This window comes from Oreochromis aureus, linkage group 4 (assembly GCF_013358895.1).
Source record: "Oreochromis aureus strain Israel breed Guangdong linkage group 4, ZZ_aureus, whole genome shotgun sequence".
Classification (NCBI taxonomy): domain Eukaryota; kingdom Metazoa; phylum Chordata; class Actinopteri; order Cichliformes; family Cichlidae; genus Oreochromis; species Oreochromis aureus.
In genome coordinates this window covers 11,771,811-11,791,544 of record NC_052945.1, presented here as the reverse complement: position 1 = coordinate 11,791,544, position 19,734 = coordinate 11,771,811, and the positions used below count along the sequence as shown (strand labels likewise).

Genomic DNA, 19,734 nt, shown 5'->3' with positions numbered 1-19,734 from the left:
TGTTTTTATGATTACATTACAACAACAGATTACAACAAAACACACTTACCGATCAATGCACTGAAACTGCTCAAAATTAAGAACCAAATTAAGTCTTCACCAAGCGTGCATACAAGAAAATTAAAAATAAAACTTTCCTCTTTTGTGGTGCAGAAAACGAGTCAGCTCATTTCCTGATTTACACATTTAAAAATATGTGTATGTATATATGTAAGCATGTATGTGGAAATATATATATGTGTGTGTGTGTGTGTGTGTGTGTATGCATACATGTATATATACATATATGTATGTATGTGCGTGTATTGTATGGGTGTATCCGTATGTTTGCAGGCGTATGTATAACTTGTACATATCTTTCTTGTGCAAATGTAAATTTGTCTGTTATTGTGTAAATACTTACTCTATTGTGTACTTCACACACGGAGAAATGCCAAACAGCCTTTCATTGTTCTTGTAAGAGTGACAATACAAGCTATTCTATTCTATTCTATTCTATATCTAAAAGTTGTAAAGATGTGTGTGGATCATACATTAAATTGCACACATGAAATGTTGTGAACATGCAATAAAATGTCTTTCATTTCCTGTTTTCTGAGAGAAAAAAAACACAGGCGTGTATAAAGACATGATAAAAATCACAAGCAGTTTTCTAAAATTAGAATTAGAAAAAGTTTCAGTTGAAAGTCAGAGACAAATTTGTTCCTTCTTATTTCTGTCCAGCGAAAATTTAAAATAAATGAATAGCTGAGGATGAAATCTGATTATTAATCTGTTGTGTTCATACACATGTTTACACTCACAGTGTTACTGTTAAACACGTTTCTGCTAGATTAAATTTGTTTGTTTGGACAGCAGTCTTGATTAGTGGAGCTTTAGCGATAGCTGACAAGATGGTGCATTTTACAGCTACAGCTTTGAAGCAAGCATGCACCCATTCAAATTAGTTTTATACTGGTACTGATGAGGTGGGTTGTCCTTGGAGACAGTCGTCTTTCTTGCAAGAAAATATGCCTCTATGTGTCGTAAAAACTAGACAAGCAAGAAAGAGCAGGAGTCCAAAGGCCACAAGTAGTCTGACTATTGCTGCGATGATTGTTTCATCTCCTGTGAGAGATGGGAAAGTTTATGACATAAAATGAATTGCAAATCCAAAAATAAAGATTTTAAAAAAACAAACAAATTAAAATTCCAGCAGTGGTCCCAGGGGAACTGCTGATTAGAGAGTTACAGCACACAAGATTATAAGAAATAAGAAAGCATAGCAATAAGAAATATAAATTAATGAACTGCCAAGAACTTACGTGGAGCTTCAGTGATGATGAAGTATTTGGTCACGGTGCCCTGGGTGTTTGAGGCAGTGCAGGTATAGACCCCTGGAAACTCAGATGATGGAGTCAAAATAGGATGATTCACATCATGACTCCTGTACCACACTTGTGTGAAGTTTGGGAATTGCCAGTGGTAGGATGGCACAGGGTTTCCTCTAGCTGTACAATTTAAAGATATTTTGCTCCCAACTGTCATTTCCAAATTCTCATTTGGATCATTGGTGAATGTTGGTGGGTCTGAGGACATACAATCAAAATACAGACAAAGAAAGAAAAGCTCATTTTTCAGTATGAAATCTTGTGGTGATTAAATTAAGATCATGTTAAATACTCACAGAGTACAGTCAGAGTATGAGCTTCTGAACGCACTGGAGGAGGACCTTGTTCCTGTGGCCACAAGTTCAGTTTTGCTTCACACCAGATCTCAGCTCCATCATCACCTCTATGAGCAGTCAGAGTGAGGACAGATGACTTACTGACAGGAGATGGACTGGACTCATCAAATGTCTGAGAAGACAAGATCTTATTTCCTTTGTGCCAAAGCACAGAGAGATTTCTTGCTGGTGCAACATTAACAACGTCACACTGTATGGCAAACTGTTGGCCTTCTTCCACTGTACGTAAATTCTTCAGAGACACACTGTCTGGCATTTCTGAAAAAGAAAATAATTTAAAAAAAAAAATAATAAAATGACTCAATGTTACATAGTGACTAGATAATAATGATGACCTTCTTAGAAATGTTAGACTAAGTTAAGGGTACTTACTATAAACAGTGACTGGTAACAGTTTTACACACTGATCACCATCACGGTAATTCATATAACACATTGACCACATCTCCCAGTCTGGCACAGAGTCAATTTTAAAGAGAAGAGAAGAAACACCCTGGGTAAGGTCCACTCCTCCATATGGAGACTCCCATCCTATTCCTTCTGTCTGGTCAGATGATGAGGTGCAGTTGGCTGAAAAGGAGTCTCCAAATCTCACCACAACTCTAGGAGGGCTAAGTTCTAGTGAACATGAAGTGCTCACAAGCTTTCCTAAAAAAATAAAATACAGTGAGTAAGGGACTTAAGGCGTGCGATGAGTTTCACTCTACCATCTGAGTTAGGTGAATGTTAATGTGAGTGCAAATGGTTGCCTGTCTCTCTGTGTCAGCCTTGCGACAGACTGGCGATCTGTTCAGGGTGTACCCTGGCTTTCACCCTATGGCAGATGGGATAGGCGACCCTGATAATGATAAGCGGAAGAGAATAGATGGATGGACAATTTTAGGTGACACCTCCCATTTAACTTTCAAGAGTGGTTTGATTTTTGATCACACTGTTCATAACTCTGGAGTTAAAATATACACAGACATATTTTTATTGTAAAAACCATGAAATTGTCTGTGTTCGTCTGTTACAACATTCATAGTTTTACTGATACTTAACATAATGGAAGATTTGGAGGTTAAGAGATAATGATGAGCTACAGAGGCCTTGAGGCGCAAACTAAATGTCGAATGTGAGATGAAACAGCGAAGTACTTTTTTTGTATAAAGAATAGGTCATACTAAATTAAAACATTTTTTCGAAAATCTGTAAATATCTGAAAAAAGGATACAGGAAAAATTATAGATATAATAAAAACAAATAGACTAAAAGTAAGTCCTAATATAAAATTATAATATAATTTGGTCACTTTAGTCTCTAAAATAGTTTAGCTGCTTTAGAGTTGCTAAATGATGATCCATTTACTAAATTATTGTTATTTAGGGGAAAAAAAAAAACAATTTCTAGCATATTTTGGATTGAAGACTTCTGGTCAAATGTGCAATGACCTGCAACTTAGTAAATAATAGGACAATATCTATGTGATGGCATGCCACACATGGTAAGCTCCACACCTCACCACCAGTTGATTCACCTTAGTTTAATTTACAGTCACTACTTTAAAATATTCTACTTATTCTTCAATATTGTTTCTTTATTAAATGTATTTATTTTTCCATCACACCTTCCAATGTTTATATGGCGTGCACACATATTAACCTTGCAAGGTCTAAGTTCTGTTTTTATGTTATATTAATACATCTCTCTTTGTTTGAGTTACCTGGGGGTTGGCGTCTTCTCCTGTCTGGCAAAAGGTGTGGCAAAGGGCTGGGAGAGCTGAAATACCACTGACAGCCTAATTGGATAGCACCACATGCTTCATTGCCTGGGGGGTGTTTCATGTTTGTTTAATTGTTTTGTATTAGTTGGTTATATGGCAGCCATTTTGTTTTCCCCCGTGTGTGTCATTTGGTTTAGCTAGACCAGTATTTAAGTTCCCCCGTGTGTCATTTCAGCAGGTCAGTTTACCTTATGTTTGTTTGAGGTTTTGTTAACTATTATCTTGAGTTTAGTCTATTGAGTTGACCTCTTTTATTGGTCTGCCTGTTTAAGTTTTGGCTTTGTTAAATATATTTTCATATTTTTGGGTCAATAAAACCCCTTTTTTGAATTAAACCACCTGTGTCCTTTATGCTTTACTGCTTGGTCCCTGACAATCTACAATATAACAGCTGCTAGGCTTTTTTGTTTGTCTTTAGAGGCAGCAGATTTATGCTAGAAAGACTCCAAGTGATAAATGCTAAAGATTTTAGATACTTCATAAAGCAGATTTAAATTAAAAAAAAATTAAAAATTAAACTGATAATCTGAAGAAGTAAAAAGCTTATGACAATTGCTAACGCGCTGATGTGGTTGAAGGTTTTCTCCTGAAGAGGAACTGGATGTTGTGTTAAAATATAATATGGTAACTATATAACAAAGTAACAAGCACAGCAAAAAACCCCAAAACAAAACGGACCCACCTGTGCATGCAATTAAGCAGCTGAAGATGAAGGGCCACATCATGGCTCCAACAGATGTGTTCACAAGTGCATCAAAGTTCAGAACTTTCCTCCGCTCCTCCAGAGTCTGAGACTAATGATGGATATTTTGGTAGATGCAGATACATTAAGTCTTCTTTAGCCAGTGGCAAATCTATTCTAGTCTGTACTGTTCAAGAAAAGTTAAGTCAGAAAAGCCATACTAGTCTTGTGAAGAAAAGAACCCCCCCCCCACAAACAAACAAACAAACAAACAAAACCACACACACACACACGTTGCGGTGTCTGTTGTTCCAATTTAACACCAGCAGCCTAACGGTCCCTCTGAGAATACTCTCACTTCTGCAAATCACAAGAAAGGGAAGGAGCCCTGCTCCACTTACTAGACTTTTTTTTGTACCAGTTTTGGGAATTTGTGTGCAGACAATCTAGAAACAACTCATTGCAAATCTAAAATGTCTCAAATCACAGTCCACAACACAACTACTAATTTGTGATTGAAGTAATGAATGGTTATTAAATTAGAATGTGTGTTTCTCTTGCAAGTATATGGTTCCCTCTGTGTAGCTACAAGATTAGTTGCAAAGTCAAGGTTTTAGAATTTCCTGTTTATCAGGACGAGTTAAAAAGCTGCAGTTTCACTGTTTTGTTGATGATCAGGGAGTACAGTTTACACCCAGTATTGTTATTTGTAAGATTTATAGTCTTGTACTATGTGACCCCTGCGCTTAATTTGTATTTATTTTTTAAAATGTATTTGTAACCCCAAATAAATTTTGCAACGTCAAAGATGGCGGTGAAAGTAGCTCAAGGAAAGAGGTTTCAGTACACGTCAAACTCCCCCCCCCATCATCTAGTGAAAACATGCATAGTTCTAAGGTTCATTTACAAAATGCTTCAGAATTCAAAGGGATGAGGTTTTTCCACCACTTGGCACTTCTTTCTTTGATTCCTGTCATATTGATCACACTCTTGCTGTACATTTACAATAATGAAAACTACAAGTACAATTTCGTAAGATTTATTTGAAATATTACATATAAAAACTACATACAATTTATCCCACATTAGGTGAACATTTAACAACAACAGCAACAACATCATGATTAAAAGCACATTTAAAACTCAATGTGGAATGGTACTACATAGAAAGTCCATAGCGGCCACTTGGTGACGCCATTAAATCGCAACTTATTTAAGAGAAATCATTTCACCAGCATCAGGATTTGCAGAAGTGATTCTTGATGAAAACTTTACACGCTTAATCAGAGAGCTCCATCTTCTCTTGTTTAATGTTCTCTGTGGAGGAAAAGTAAGTAAGTTAAAACAAATTAATTTTAAAAAAACAAAACCACACAAGATTTGAATGCAACAAGGATCGTTTCATTCAAATCTTACATGTCAATCATATGATTAAACAGAAAGTCACCTGATGCTTGTTCTTCCTTCATCCTTTCCGTGATGCACCTCTTAATCTCAAGCCCAATGGCCCTGGAGAGCGGAGGGGGCACAGCATTTCCAACCTGGAAGGAAACAGAGGCAATTACTTGGCAAGAAGCAGGGAGAGATGTTTCTGGACAGCTCTGCAACTCAGTCCGAATTTAAAGATAAAGGCCAAAATGACAAAGCCCAAAATTAAAATGCTGCTTATTTTTGTTATCATTTATGTCACAAAAAAAACAAAAACAAAAAAACCCCCAAAACATTAATTTATCCTCCGTCACCTAAATGTATTGCCTCTCACAGACATAAAAACTGTACTAAAACAAGGCAGTTTTCAAGTTTACATTGTGCTACATTAAGGGGCGTAATTTCCAGGGGGGTTATGACCACCACAATAATCAGACCCAACCAATAAAACCCACCCAATAAAATTATGAATTATCTTGCATAAATAGGCTGTTGATTTTCTTTCTTCGTTTCAGGTATAACCAGCAAAATAGTTGCATGTTTAACCATCTGGGAATTTACCCAGCTTTATTTATTTATTTAGGCAGAGATTCTCTCTTTGTAGCAACTGTAACCACATAAATTCCTCAGGGATTAATAAAAGTATTCTGATTCCAGATTGTACCTGTCTGTGTTTGTCCAGGATGTTTCCAAAGAAGCGGTAGGTGTCAGGGAACCCCTGAGAGCGTGCACACTCTCTCACACTGACAACTCTGTGCTGCTCAGGATGGAGTACACGGCCCTGTAATCAAGAGAACCTGAGGTCAGTTTCTTTCATTTAAGAAATGTAAACCATCTCCTGAAATACAAATTAGCTTAAGACTTAAATGCAAGTACTCTGTTTTTTCACTCCTATATTAAATAAATTTGAAGGATGTTTAATGTAAATCCAAGTAAACAAACTGGGGGAAAAAAAAAAAAAAACAAAAAAAAAAAAAACAACCCAAAAATCTTATGTACCTGCTTGCCCATTGGTTCAGGATTGGTGACTGTTGTGCTGAAGAAACCATCCCATTCCAACCTGCCATAGAGTCCCGCCCAGTGATTGTGGCGGTTCCCAGTGTGGGGCAGACACCAGGGGATCAGGGTATTAAACTGCCTGTCTGCAGGGTCACAAGGCTTACCTAAAAAGACATTATGCATGGAAACTATAAGAGACGTATCCCAGATGGAGATTTAAGCTCTACAACTTTTTTTAAGTCCTGCATACCTCCTGCACAGGTGCAAACACCTCTGAGTGCACCGGTGCCGCTACGCCCATTCTTCTTATCATGATGTGTGTAACGCAGTTTCTTAGTCAGGGTGCCATCCTTCAGTCGGACCTCGATGTTGGGCAAATCCCTCCAGTCGGAGCCTGGAGCCAAGGGGATGTAACGCATCCGACCCTCAACCAGTGCACTCATATCCTGTAATGCAGATCATGTAACTTCTGTCATAAAGTTATTCTTTAATGACTGAAAGAGCGAGCCAACATGAGAACACTATAACTCACTTTGCAGATATGATCTCTGAGGATAGGCTGGTACTGTGTGCCTCTGATCTGCCTCTGGAACCAAGACTGGGGCTCCCCATTGTAGGAAATCTCCAATGCAGCTGCACCATTGCGAATCTCTGGCAGGTCAGACATGGTATCCCTGACAGTGATAGTTCTGTAGATTCCACCATTGCCTCTGTAGACAGACATTTTAGTGACAATGAAGCTTTAATGTCTTGCGAGAAAGATTTGCAACCTAAAAATATAATATAAGCAACCCAGAAGGGGAAAGAGTTTACATTACCGTGTGACATTGCTGACGTATCTCTTTTCACCCACCACAACGCTGAGAGAGCAAGCTCTGGGGGCAAACACATGCAGAGGCTCAGGATAGCGTGGCAGCTTCTCTCCAGGAGCAGCAGCCAGGATGATGGCCCTGCGCCGGGTCTGCGCAACACCGTACTGACCGGCCTAATGAGAGCAGAACGCAGCGCATTAGTGATCCTTTATTGTATGAGAAGAAAAGAAAAACCTTACAGCAAGCTGTTGGTTAACAACACAAGCTCTGAAATTTGTTCCAAGCCAATTTCATTTTAGCTTCACCCAAAATTTCACAGCAGAAAAGAAGTCTAAGGTCTGACCCACCTGCAAGACACCAAAGGTACACTGGTATCCCATTCGCACAAGACAGCGCAGTGTGAGCTTCAGGACCATAGAGTTTTTGAATGACACAAAGTTCCTCACGTTCTCAAGCAGGAAGAATTTGGGTCTGTAGTAGTCGCAGTAGCTGCAATAAGAAAAAAAAAAATTAATAAAAAAAACTATTAATGCGCGGTTAGAGTTTTTGTGGGAAACAACAACAACAACAAAGCTTGCCGCACAGTGTCGGTGAAAGTTGATGACTTTAGGCAAACCCACCTAAGATAGGAGACAACAAGTGAGTTCTTGAATTTGGAGTAAGTGCGAGAGTTGAAGCGGTTCATCCCACTGAACCCTTGACAAGGAGGCCCTCCGCACAGCATCTCCACATCACCCTTCTGAGGCAGCTTCTGGCCAAGAGAATTTGTTTTCTCTCCAGACATGACCAACTTCAGCAAGACGTTGCAGTCCTCAGTGAACACCGTGGTGCCTGGGTTGTTCAGTCTGAAGGCCTGTGCTGCTGGCTCCCACATCTCTATAGCCCAGAGTGTCTCCGAGATACCTAAAAGCAACAAGCAGTTATGTTTTTGTAGTGCAGTCCAAAAAACCCCCAAAACAAAAAAAAAATAAAAAAAATAATGATTTGAAAACATTTTGTGAGTGGTATGCAACATTTACCAGCCTGGTGGAATCCCTCAGAAAGTCCACCACAGCCAGAGAACACATCCAATGTGCGATACTTGGGCACTTTAGGTTTAGGCTGTGGCTGTGAGTCCAGCTGTTCCTGTGCAGCTGAAGCTTTTCCTTTGCCTTTACCTTGGGAAACCAAATGTAATGCATTAGGATTTCAGAGACTACTAAAATCAATTTTTGAAGGAAAAAAAATAGATGCAATTTCTACCTTTTCCTTTGCCCTTTCCTTTTCCTTTATGGACAGTTGAACGAGCATGATTTGGGGGATCCTCAAAGCTTTTTGCCTTTGCATTATAGGCCTGTGAAGGAGGCACATGTGTGAATATAAGAGTGCAGTATCTACACTGCATTGAAGACATGTTCAAGACTTTTCCAAATAAATGTTCCAGTATTAGGCAAAATCTCAGTACCATGCCAACTGTTTTTTGCTTTCTTCTATGCACGTGGGGTTGTCATTACAAGAAATTGTTTTTGATGAATTGATAAATAGATGATTAGGGAGTTTACAGCAGAAAGGAAGTACTGTACCTCAAGAAAATAGAAGCGGTCAGGTCCAACACTGGAGTAGTCCTGGATGGATTCATTCAGGTCCTCTGCATATTCTACCTGGCAGCGGCCGAGTACGTCACCCATGTTTACGGTCACTTCTTCATCACTCCAGTACAGCTGATTGATGTCTGTGTGGTAACTAGCTTTGACACCTTTGTGTGTGTTCTCAGGCCTGGAAAACAAGATCAAATTCATTAAAGTCTTAAAATTTGTCCATTTTATAGCAAGCCATTAAACTTAACAGCTGTTACCTGTAGAACTTGTAGAGTCGCAGTTTGACGTCTGACATGTCAGGTTTCCCATTGCTACGCCTGTGACAGAAGATCTCCTTGATGCGCCCAACACGGAAGGGCTCAGGAGCGTCCAGGTTTGAGCCCTTGATGTAGTCTGAGGACTTCCTGTAATACTCAGGATACAGATCCTCATCCACATCATCCTTCCTGTGGGATCGCTTCACTGGACTGGCTGGCTTCACACTAAGAACCACATTGTTATAGAGGTAAGTGGTGTCCAAGTTTTATAATATACTTTGAGTATGGTGGATAATATTAATCTTCCCTTTTTAATAAAGAACATGAATTATTGAGCCTTAAAAAAAAAAAAAATAAAAATATAAACAGGAGACCCGTGTGTAAAGAAGGCCCTCTAGTGGCTGAAGCTGCACTACACATGCAAGTTCAGTATAGAAACATGTAGACTCCTCATTCATGCAGATTAAGATAAGATAAAATAACCTTTATTAGTCCCACACGTGGGAAATTTGTTTTGTCACAGCAGGAAGTGGACAGTGCAAAAGTTATATAGCAAAATTAGAATACAATAAGAATAGAATAGAAATAAGAATACTGTACACATAAGAATACTGTACTCTGTATTAAGACTGAAACTTCCAAATGGCGTTAGACTGTACATGTGCATTCACCATTCTACAGGTCTGAATAAAAGTAACACTCACCTGAAATTAAAAGCCTCAGGGGGAAGGTAGACGCTGTCTCCCACCCTGAACTGTTCTCCCTTAAAGCAAGCCATAGCATACAAAGCCTTTGTGTCATGGTCTTCATTCTCCAGGGGTTCAAATACATGAGGCTTATCGTTTTCCTCTCGCTCTTTAATCCTAACACAGCTGCCACAGAACCTGAAGATGAAAGTAGGGATTTAAAAAGGGAAATAAAAACAAATCAAGGAAAAGATCATGAGCAGCATAAATGAATGTGTAGCTGGTGCTTACTTGAATTTGCATTCTTCTGATGGAGACGTCTTCGGAGGCATTTCAAACCTCGCATATTCTGTGTCATACCAGAACTGATAGAAAAAACTCTTCCCGTCATCCTCAATCACCTTGAGGTCAACATCCATACCACCCTAAAATTAGAGAAGCAACTGTTACATGAAGAAAATTACAAAAAAAAAAAAGCAGCTTCAGATCTTTCTAGCTCCTTTAAAAACTTACCTCCATAAACCAGTTGTTCGATGGGGCCTTATACATAACATTAACTCTGCCTTGGACATAATTGAGCAGCATGTCCTCACATTCATCCACAATGACAAGCTCGAGTGGATCTGAAGTCTCACCGAGCACCGTCTCTATTCCACGAAGGAACCAGTGGGCATGGAACATCTTTCCATTATTATCCTCCCACATTGACGTGATCCTAAGAATGAACACATCATTAGATTTGAGACCTTGAGACCTGAGAATTGAATGTTATTATACGGTGTCTGAAACACTTACCTTGCCAGATACAGAGGAATGGATGGATCCTCTGATGAAACTGAGACACAGTCTCCTACCTCCAGCAGTTCATCGTTCAAAGAGACCTTCCTGTAGTATTGCTTCTTCCCTTCAGTCTGAAAGGAGTTAAAGATGAATATTTTCATATGAGCACTGCTGGGAACTTATGCATTAGAGGGTAGTTCTATTCATCTACCACAATGGAGGAAAACACATACGTGAATAGATTCTCCAATCCATGTAAGTTTGCACTGGGTCTGCTTCTTTCTTTTGGCATGAGGAACCTTTTTAGGCTTCTCCACAGGAACATCTTCCTCCTCAATGTTCTCATCATCTTCAGCCTCCTTCACTGCAAGGTTGGGGCATCTAAACAGAGATGTAGATTAATGCGACTGCAACACCAAGCTGTATATAAAATGTCAAGTCTGTGTTGTATTCCTTCTTGCTTGAAATATTATGACAGATAAAGTCACTGATGCAAATATTTGGAGGCAACACATTCAAAAACATGCTCACCTTCTCTGCTTACAAGCTTGTTTGCTTTTTCCACTTCCTCCAAATTTGATCATGTCTTTGCAAGCTGCACACTTTCCACAATCAGGAGACTGACAAACCTGTCCACACACAGAAAAAGAATTCAATATGCATAAGAATAACAGAGGATGACATCAACATCAGATACTGTACAGATATTATCCAACTTGCCTCACAGACACCACAGCGCTGTCTTTTCATGGCACTTTCTTTATCATTCTGCTCTATCTGATCAGAGAAGAATGCATCAAAGATCTGGTAGACCAGCTTTGTAGTGGTTGCTTTAGTTGGTCCCTTACTATCTTTTTCTATCTTTGTTGGGTGACGAATAGCCTGTCTTCTGGCAGCCCTCCTGTCAACAGAACAAAGTGCATGGTCAAAAGACGCAGATTTTACTCTGCACAATTACCTGATGATAAGTGACGTAATGGCATTATGAAGCCACTGGCCATCAACACACCACAGCATCAGGCCATGCAAAGAAACAAGCAAACCAAACTAAACAGACAGAATGTTTAATGCAGAGTTTCCATCTGATGTAAGAGGCAATAAAGTTCTCTCTGCGGGAAGCAATTGGGCCTGCATGGAAAAAACACCAACACGCGCCAACTTCCTGAGTGTAAAGACTGCTTTGATCTCCTGTGGCTTTTGTCCTTCCTGTCAAAGTTATAAATAACATTTGCTGCAAGAACTCTTAACAAATTCGAACCCATGTTTGAGGAAGAGTCATATTTCTTATTAAACAAGATGGAGAACCCTCACCTATATGAAGGCTTTTGCCCCTTAACTCTTACAGGCTCTATAACTAAATCAAAGTTAATTCCAAATATAAAAAGAACACCCTGACAGCACCGCCCTCAGGCGTAGAAGAGTTATCTAGAGAATCAAAGGTTTTGTTTTTAATTCTGATGCTTTACAGCTGTGGGGCTGTCCCATGTTCAAACACAAAGCTTGAACTTGGGACTTTCCAAGTCTTCTTGTTCTATGGATTATGAATTTCGTAATGGAAAAAAAAAAGTTTACGAGAAAAAGCCTCTGCACAGCCATTATGAAACTTGAAAACACTTTCTTCACCTACCTACTATTAAGAGATTCTGCATCTCTTGCACAATATGCTCCATTTCTAAACGTATCATTTTTGAAGCTGCCAGATCAAAACCTCAGGAGAACTAGCTTTGTATGGGGAAGCACTGGCCAACAACGTCACTGCTAGAGGCATGATGACCGTTTTTAATGTTCACATTTGTTTTGCACAAATGCTCATAAATGTCAGCAACAATCTCACTATACTACTAGCATCAAAGCTCCTCAGGCTTTAGCAACCCACCCACTGTTGGGTAAGTAAGTCTGTGGTAGAAGTTACTTTTTGAAAGTGAGTGCCCTTTCCCAAACCTGCCTGTTTCCAAGGATCACATTCCAGATTGTTCTGTATAACAAACCATCCAGTATCACAAAATATTAAATGTAAACGCATCACAAGTGTTGAACGAGTTGAAATGTGAAAAGAAGATTTGTATGCTTTAAATAATATTCTGTTAAACTCGAGTGGGACGTGCCAGTCTAGTTAAGTTGTTTCTGCAAAGTTTGTTTTAATCCTACGACATCTTTAAATAAATTAACCACTGACTCTGTCGCAGTATTTTAAGCGCGCCGATTACTCAAATCTGATATACGTGGCCAGATTTCAAATCTGCTGGATAAACTAAAAATAAACCACAATGTAAAGCCAAAAAATATAAAATGATTTAAAGTAGAAATAAAACTTTAGCATGAAATCTGGTGTAGTGCTCTTTGTCCATAAAGTTTCTAAATGCTTCACATTAACACACCACCAAACAAGCTAAAGATGCATTCACAATGAGGCCTACCTACCAGTACAGCAGCATGCTGCATTAGGAAATGTTAAAGGAATGTTAGACATTAGGGAGAACAGGGAGCACGGAGCAGAAATACAGGAATATAAGCACAAATGAAATGGATAATTTTAAAACCCGAAGGGAGTCAAAACAGCTGCTGATAGAAGAGAAAAATAAATAAATAAATTAAAAAAAAAAAAATGGGAAAGCTGAAACTGGATTTTTCATTATAAATTAAATATGTATTACATGTTTCTTCAATGCATTCTTCAATGCACTGCAGCTTTAACATCAATCTATTATTTCAAGTATATGCAGAAATCAATTCAGACTGTTTTCTCTGAAACATCAGAAGGCTGCAGATTCACAATCCAACAGATGAGACCAACACCCTTGAAAAATTCATCCTTTTAAGTATTGATGCAAAATTATCACTATACATCTAAGCATACAAAACTGAAAGTTGTAACAAACAAACAAAAAAAAAAAAGTTTAAGCACCTTTTTCCTAGAGTGACTCCTGCAAGCTTGATCAGGTCTCTCATGCAGGGAGTAACAATGATTGGCTGCTCATCCGAATCACCAGCCTCATCGTAGCTCTCCACCTGCTCTACAACAAACTGGGCATGGCGCAGGAGTGTGTCTTCAGTGAAGCAGTTGAAGTTTAGTCCTGCAGGAGGCACAGTTGTCTAAGGGAATGGAAAACAGGGCATAATAAGCTTTGGACATGTTATTAAGAAAAAAATAAATAAAAATTTGATCCCTGTGGGAAGCCAACACAGCAACAGGCAGGATCACTTTATATGAATGGAAATATACACAGTAAAACATTTTTTTTAATTCTCAAACAGATACCATGACAGGAAACTGGATTCAAAGACAAGAGTTTGTTTTATTCACACAAGACTGCACCTCAATCTTATTGAGTAGGTCTTCGTAGGTAGCATCAGGATTCTTCTGGAGGAATTCAACCACTATCTTGCTCATATAGATCTTCTCTTGCATCAGTGCAAAGATTGGAGCGTACTCCTCACTGGGCTGCATTAAGATGTAGTCAGCAAAAGCTAGATAAGGAAAGAGTTGGATAAACATTAGTGTACTGTATATATGGATTTAAGTTTGTTTTTTTGTTTTTGTTTTTAAATTAAATGGAGAAGAAAATACACAATTATACTACCTGTAGTGAAACCAATCAAAGCTTTTTCTCCACCGTCAAAACCAGTGATCCACCAGGCATTGATGGGTCCCAGCTTTTTGGCAGGAACACCACCTAAAAATATAGGGGAAAAAAAAAAAGGTTATAAAAGCTAAAAGACAATGTACAGTCACAATGAACTTTCTATAACTGGACAGGTTTTCCATACCATCCATACAAGGGTTGTCATCATAGATGGGTTTGACAACACAGCTGAAGTAAAGCTCAACATTCTTCTCAATAAGTCCAGAGTCGAATGGACAGAGATGGCCACGCTTGTCATAAACACTGCAACACACATTGTTATACCATATGACTGATAAAAACTTCCAAGTTTTAGAATATAAAACAGTCTAATTTGAAGGAACACATCTGTTCTTCTAAACTCCTTTTACTTTAGGGATCACCACAGCAGATCATTTGCCCATCTCTCACTCCATCCCTAACATCCTTCTGTCACGCCAACCCACTGCATGTCTTCCTTCGCCACATCATGGATCTTTTCTATGGTCTCTTTTCCTCCACAAGGTTACTATCCATACTCTGTCCAAACCTTGCCTCACTAACCCTGTCTGCAAATCTCTGAACCTGATCTGTACTCATTCATAATCCTGTCAATTCTGAACCCTCACAATTATCATCTGATTATCTTCAGCTCCGCCTCCAGTCTTGTCTGTATGTCTCAATACCATCTTGTAAACCTTCCCTTTCGCCATTGCTGAAATCATTCTGTCACAAATCACCCCTGACCCATTTCGGAAGCCTCTCCACCCCTGCCCAACTCCCTTCTTCACCCCTCATGTGCTGTCCTTTGCTTGAAAAGGTTGAGCCAATTTCAATACTACTACTTGCAGCAGCATTGTTATGCTTGGATGTCTCCCTTTCACACAGCTTTCATTCTTCTCTCCAGAGCATACCCCCCGTTTTTCCACTCTCTTCCACCTGCTTCCTATTGTTACTACAGATCACGATGTCGTCTGCAAACACCCTTCCTGCCTAACCTCATCTGTCAATCTGTCCATCACCACTACAAACAAGAAGGGACTCAGAGCAGATCCCTCATGTAATCCCACCCCTACAATCAACCCATCTGTCACTCCTACAACACATCTCACCAGTATACGTTTTTTTCTAGATCCACAAGGATGCAGTGCAACTCTTCTTGACTCGATAGTACATTTCCAACTCTATCCTGCTGCACATCTTTTCAAGCTTGATGTCTCCCTCTTGCCAGTCACAGGTCTTTCTCTCCTTGCAGTTTTATTTTGTTCCTCTAACCTAACAAGCTGTGTACGTTACCTCACAGGAACAAAACCTTAATAAAGATGGAGAATCACTCACCTGAAGTTTGTGATCTTGTGCTGTGGCAGATCCTCATAGCTCTCAAATCCATCCTCATTGGAGTCAAACAGTGAGAGGCGCTCATCTGTTAACATTTCAGGCTCATCCAGCTGAAACACAAAAATTATGGGTTTGGGGGGGTTTTTTTTATAATTTAAAACAAACAAAACTGCAGTTTATGTGTGGCAAGTTCTCTCACCGCATTATCAGGATCCCCTTGAAAAAACTTCAGGTCAGAATCATCTAGGTATTGTCTACAGTCTTGACATTTGGGTGGTGGCGTCTGAACAGTAACAAAAAACACAATCCAGTCAGCACGAAGCAGTAATGCCTCCAAAAATGTTTACAGTTCACCAATCCAAATCACTACCTTTACAGCAGAAACCGGCTTTGCAATGTCACTCTTGGATTCTTCTGGAGCAGCACTGCATAAAGAAAAGTGTCAGCACATTTGCTTTTATAAGCTATATCACAATTGGTGCTCTGAAGACAAAGATACTTACTTTTCATCCGACTCCACTTTGAGACGCTTCTCCTCCCGAGACTACAAACAAATTTGAAAGTATGTGGAGAGTTATTTATCAGACACTGAGAAACTGCAGCTTCTATTTATGTTTTTTACATTACTTGTACATAAAATTACGATACCTCCTCAACGTCATCATCTTTCTTCGGTTCATTCTGTCCGTTGACAGCTTCTCCATTCAAGTCCTCTGACTTGCGCTTCTGACTGAAAGACATTTATTTCAAGCAGGTTAAAGTGATGGAAGAGTTTTGTTTTAGGCCAAAATACATAAATGAATTAAGTATATATTATTATACGCACACTTTAGTGAACATTGACAAGATGGTTGGCTGTTTCCCACTGTTTCTGGTAACCCTGGTACTTGCTGGAGACTCTACAAAAGGAAAAAAAAATTCTTTTAAAAATTACCTTTGCTTAAATAACTGGAGAAAGACACTGAATGTACAGGTGATCTCCATCTTAAGAGATTTTAAACATACTTTTTGTGTCAGAATTTGCCTTGCTCCTCCGTCCACCCTTCCCCTTCGAAGCAGTTGGTGACTTGAAAGATTCCTCCTCCTCCTGTACGCTCATGGTTACATCTTCATCATGCTCGTCTTTGTGCGAACCATTTGAAAAGCCATTCGTCTTTCCATTCTTCTCTGCGTCATCAACGTGGGAGCCATTTTCAAGATGAAGTTCTTTTCCAAGTAGGGCCTTCACTTTAGAGATATAGACCTCCTTTAAAAAAAAAGGCACATGACATATGTCACAAGTTAGATGACAGAAAGTGAAGTACGGTTTTAGGATTAATATCAATTTGGACAACTTACAACTGACTGACCTTTGAGATCTCTGAACTTTTCATTTTTTCCTCCAGACTGGTCAGCTGATCCTGAGCATCAGCATGCAGAAAGTCCTGCACCAACTTGAGCTTCTCTTTCACATGTTCCTGGAGTGACATTTTAAAAGAGAATAAGAGTTAATGAATAATGTCAAAAGAAAAAAAAAAAATAAGGCACAACTAATGCACTCACACGCACGAGGATAAATACACAAAACTAAAAGAACACAACTGTCTTAAACTGGATTGCATTACTTAATGACACAATATGCAACCTGGAAACTATTACATATTTAACTTTGATTCCTGTTGACGTTGCACCACTGGTGTCAGTTTCCTTATGCTGTCCACCAGAAACTGCTCAAATAGAAAATGGCACAAAAAAGAAGACTAAAGCTGATCCTCGTTCATTTTATTCATAATTATTTATGATATAAGGGGAGTGCAATGCGGATTGAGCCAGGAACTTCCCTTTGAGGTGACAGTATAGAAACCAACTAAAATACTAAACAGTTAGTTCTTCCACACTAAACTTCCGTTTCAGAACTACTAGATAAGCATGTTTTGAGTCCACAACTCACCTCTTCTGCAGATCCTTCCTCATCCAACCTCTGCAAGCTGTAAACAAAGAAGAATCAAAACAGTGCTGGGGTAAGTCAGAGCGAATCGTGTGGGAGCGCATCCTTTACTATACTGCAGCAATAAAACACTGACAGCGGGAAAGCAGAAACACAGATAACAAAACTTCCTGAGTGGCGCCAAATCTCACACGCTGCCCCATCCATTGGCAGGCTAATGATGCTAACTGGCTAATAGTGCATACCGCATCAGCCCTGTCAATGGCAAAAAGCTAATGTTAGCAACATCTGTTTGCACAGGTAAAAGGGAAACCGCCAGTAACGCTCAGGACAACCAGATAAAGTCTAACCCACCACAACTGCCATTTCAGCTTTAACCGCCACTGTTATGGCTTTTGAAATAAAAGCTGCAAGCTAGCTACATCAGTAGAACACTATTAGCATTCATTACAGTACCTTTTCCTGACATCGTCCGGGAGAGGCAGGGACGTCCTGGTTGGCATCGTAAACGAGCGTAAGACACGAGCGACTAAAAATGTTTTAAAACCGTTAAAACACCGTTTAAAACTCCACTATCATTAACCACCGCGCAGCTCCACGGTGACAGTCTGTCGTGTGCAGATGGATGCTATAAGCAATTCGGGCGCGCGGGCCGTCTTTTCGCGCGGAAACCCGGGTGTTGTGGACTGTACCACTGTAGCTATGTACAGGTAAAACAGTTTCGATGATGGACTTAATACATCCTTGATGTACGTATCGTTTGTGACCGGAATTACACGTTTATCTCATAAATATTATTAGTAAAAGAAAAACGGAATTTTTAGTCTATTTTATAAAGAAATACTTATCTAGAAATGCACAATTAACTCGATCCACCCTTACTGTTTGATAGATGTCGAAGTGGACTGACCAGGCGGAAGTTGTTGTTTACTAATGAGCTATCGTAGCAAGACATCTGCATCTGATGTATTACTACTTTTTGGTAAAACAAAAACAAACAAACAATACAATTGAAAAAACATTGACTGAATGGCGTTGTAAATGTGAAGCACAATGTAGCTGTTGTATTATTGTAGGATAACAGTTGTTGATAATCCACTGTGGATCGCTTCCAGTGTGACTGTACTATCTATGCCTGAGGTCATGATTGCCTTAAGATGTTTGTCCTTTATGTAGATATTTTGATTTGGGCGACTGCAATGTCATTATGAGCAAATAAATAAGGAGACAAGGTCCTTCAACTATAACCAGCTACGCGCCTATTCCACCACAAGGTGGCACTGTGTCATTGGTAGAAGATTAATCTCAGGCGGTCAGTTTGTTCTTGTACGGTTACACATGGAAACCCACCCTGCCCGCTTTTACCACCAGTTTTTATTGACACGTGTTTATTCTGTTATTATATTAATTGGTCAGTGTTTAGCTGTGTGTACAATCACTGCACAGTTGAATAATGTTTAGAAATAGGCAGGGTTTTTGTTCACTTTTCCTTTAGTCGAAATTGTGAAGTACTTCAAACTTCGTGCTGTTCTACAGCAATGAGCTTACATGGGCTGTGCTTTATGTGTACACAACTTCACATACAGGTTTCTGAATCTGATGTAATATCCTGCAGTGCTCTGGAAAGACTTGGCAGACATCCCAGCAGCACAGCCTCCTGGGGCTGATTCAGCCAGCGTTCCCACCCAGGAATCCTGGATGTCTGACAGGAAACAGGCCCAAACTCCCAAGGCCTCTATAAGTCAGCCTCCCCCCTCACCCCAAGCATCCCTCTTACCCAGAAAAACCTCTCCCGGGGCTTTTCCTTTATGCTTCCCTCAGACAAGCGCTTACAAACAGGCCATCTTCTCCACCACACCCCACTTTTAGCCCCCGCACTCTGTCTTCTGCCCAGCTTCCCATCCTTTTCATGTCTACCTTTAGCCTTAAAGCAAAGCTATATTTTCATCAGGTAAGATAGCCATGATTAATCACAAAGCAGTATTTGCACAAACAATGACAGGCTTTCATGTTGAGGCTAGTGTTTTTCTGACCTTGTCAGAGCATGTTCGGATTTAATGCTGCATTTTAATTCCTTCTCAGATGGATTCACAATAAAAAAAGAGACAACTCAGGACATGCAGAAAAGTTGCAGCTGCCACACTGGTTGATTAAAGCT

At 39.5% G+C, this 19,734-nt stretch overlaps 2 protein-coding genes and 1 long non-coding RNA gene across 3 annotated transcripts; 1 reads left to right on the top strand and 2 right to left on the bottom strand.

The window, feature by feature from the left end:
- Positions 1-535: 535 nt before the first annotated feature.
- On the bottom strand, positions 536-4,339 carry LOC120439977 (cell adhesion molecule 3-like). The gene is made up of 4 exons (XM_039611514.1): positions 4,171-4,339; positions 1,667-1,984; positions 1,305-1,568; positions 536-1,107 (listed from the first exon to the last, which is right to left on the bottom strand). The coding sequence occupies exons 1-4, from the start codon at positions 4,211-4,213 to the stop codon at positions 950-952; spliced, it is 783 nt and encodes a 260-aa protein (XP_039467448.1). The 5' UTR covers positions 4,214-4,339; the 3' UTR covers positions 536-949.
- Positions 4,340-5,193: 854 nt separating this feature from the next.
- Positions 5,194-18,214, bottom strand: LOC116332761 (DNA (cytosine-5-)-methyltransferase 1). The gene is made up of 34 exons (XM_039610580.1): positions 18,033-18,214; positions 17,580-17,616; positions 16,999-17,106; positions 16,655-16,895; positions 16,476-16,548; positions 16,298-16,379; positions 16,153-16,193; positions 16,020-16,074; positions 15,849-15,932; positions 15,650-15,759; positions 14,478-14,596; positions 14,291-14,383; positions 14,026-14,177; positions 13,615-13,802; positions 11,430-11,610; positions 11,241-11,338; positions 10,943-11,090; positions 10,725-10,840; positions 10,443-10,644; positions 10,221-10,354; positions 9,948-10,127; positions 9,244-9,468; positions 8,972-9,164; positions 8,652-8,742; positions 8,429-8,566; positions 8,030-8,312; positions 7,757-7,898; positions 7,416-7,582; positions 7,130-7,307; positions 6,848-7,043; positions 6,598-6,761; positions 6,263-6,379; positions 5,618-5,711; positions 5,194-5,487 (listed from the first exon to the last, which is right to left on the bottom strand). The coding sequence occupies exons 1-34, from the start codon at positions 18,077-18,079 to the stop codon at positions 5,450-5,452; spliced, it is 4,515 nt and encodes a 1,504-aa protein (XP_039466514.1). The 5' UTR covers positions 18,080-18,214; the 3' UTR covers positions 5,194-5,449.
- Positions 18,215-18,216: 2 nt separating this feature from the next.
- Positions 18,217-19,725, top strand: LOC120439711. The gene is made up of 3 exons (XR_005612684.1): positions 18,217-18,286; positions 19,163-19,527; positions 19,659-19,725. It is a non-coding gene; the product is annotated as an uncharacterized LOC120439711 (long non-coding RNA).
- Positions 19,726-19,734: the final 9 nt, after the last annotated feature.

Bases quoted from the DNA above. Each gene is read 5' to 3' on its own strand.
- LOC120439977 (XM_039611514.1), bottom strand. From the start codon at position 4,213: ATGATGTGGCCCTTCATCTTCAGCTGCTTAATTGCATGCACAG. The intron at 1,985-4,170 runs GTGGGTCCGTTT...TTTCTTTTTCAG, and splicing joins CTGCTTAATTGCATGCACAG to AAATGCCAGACAGTGTGTCT. The intron at 1,569-1,666 runs GTGAGTATTTAA...GTATGTCCTCAG, and splicing joins TCATACTCTGACTGTACTCT to ACCCACCAACATTCACCAAT.
- LOC116332761 (XM_039610580.1), bottom strand. From the start codon at position 18,079: ATGCCAACCAGGACGTCCCTGCCTCTCCCGGACGATGTCAGGAAAAG. The intron at 10,645-10,724 runs GTAAGTGTTTCA...GTTCATTCTTAG, and splicing joins ATTCCTCTGTATCTGGCAAG to GATCACGTCAATGTGGGAGG. The intron at 7,899-8,029 runs GTGGGTTTGCCT...TTCTTATTGCAG, and splicing joins CTTGTTGTCTCCTATCTTAG to CTACTGCGACTACTACAGAC.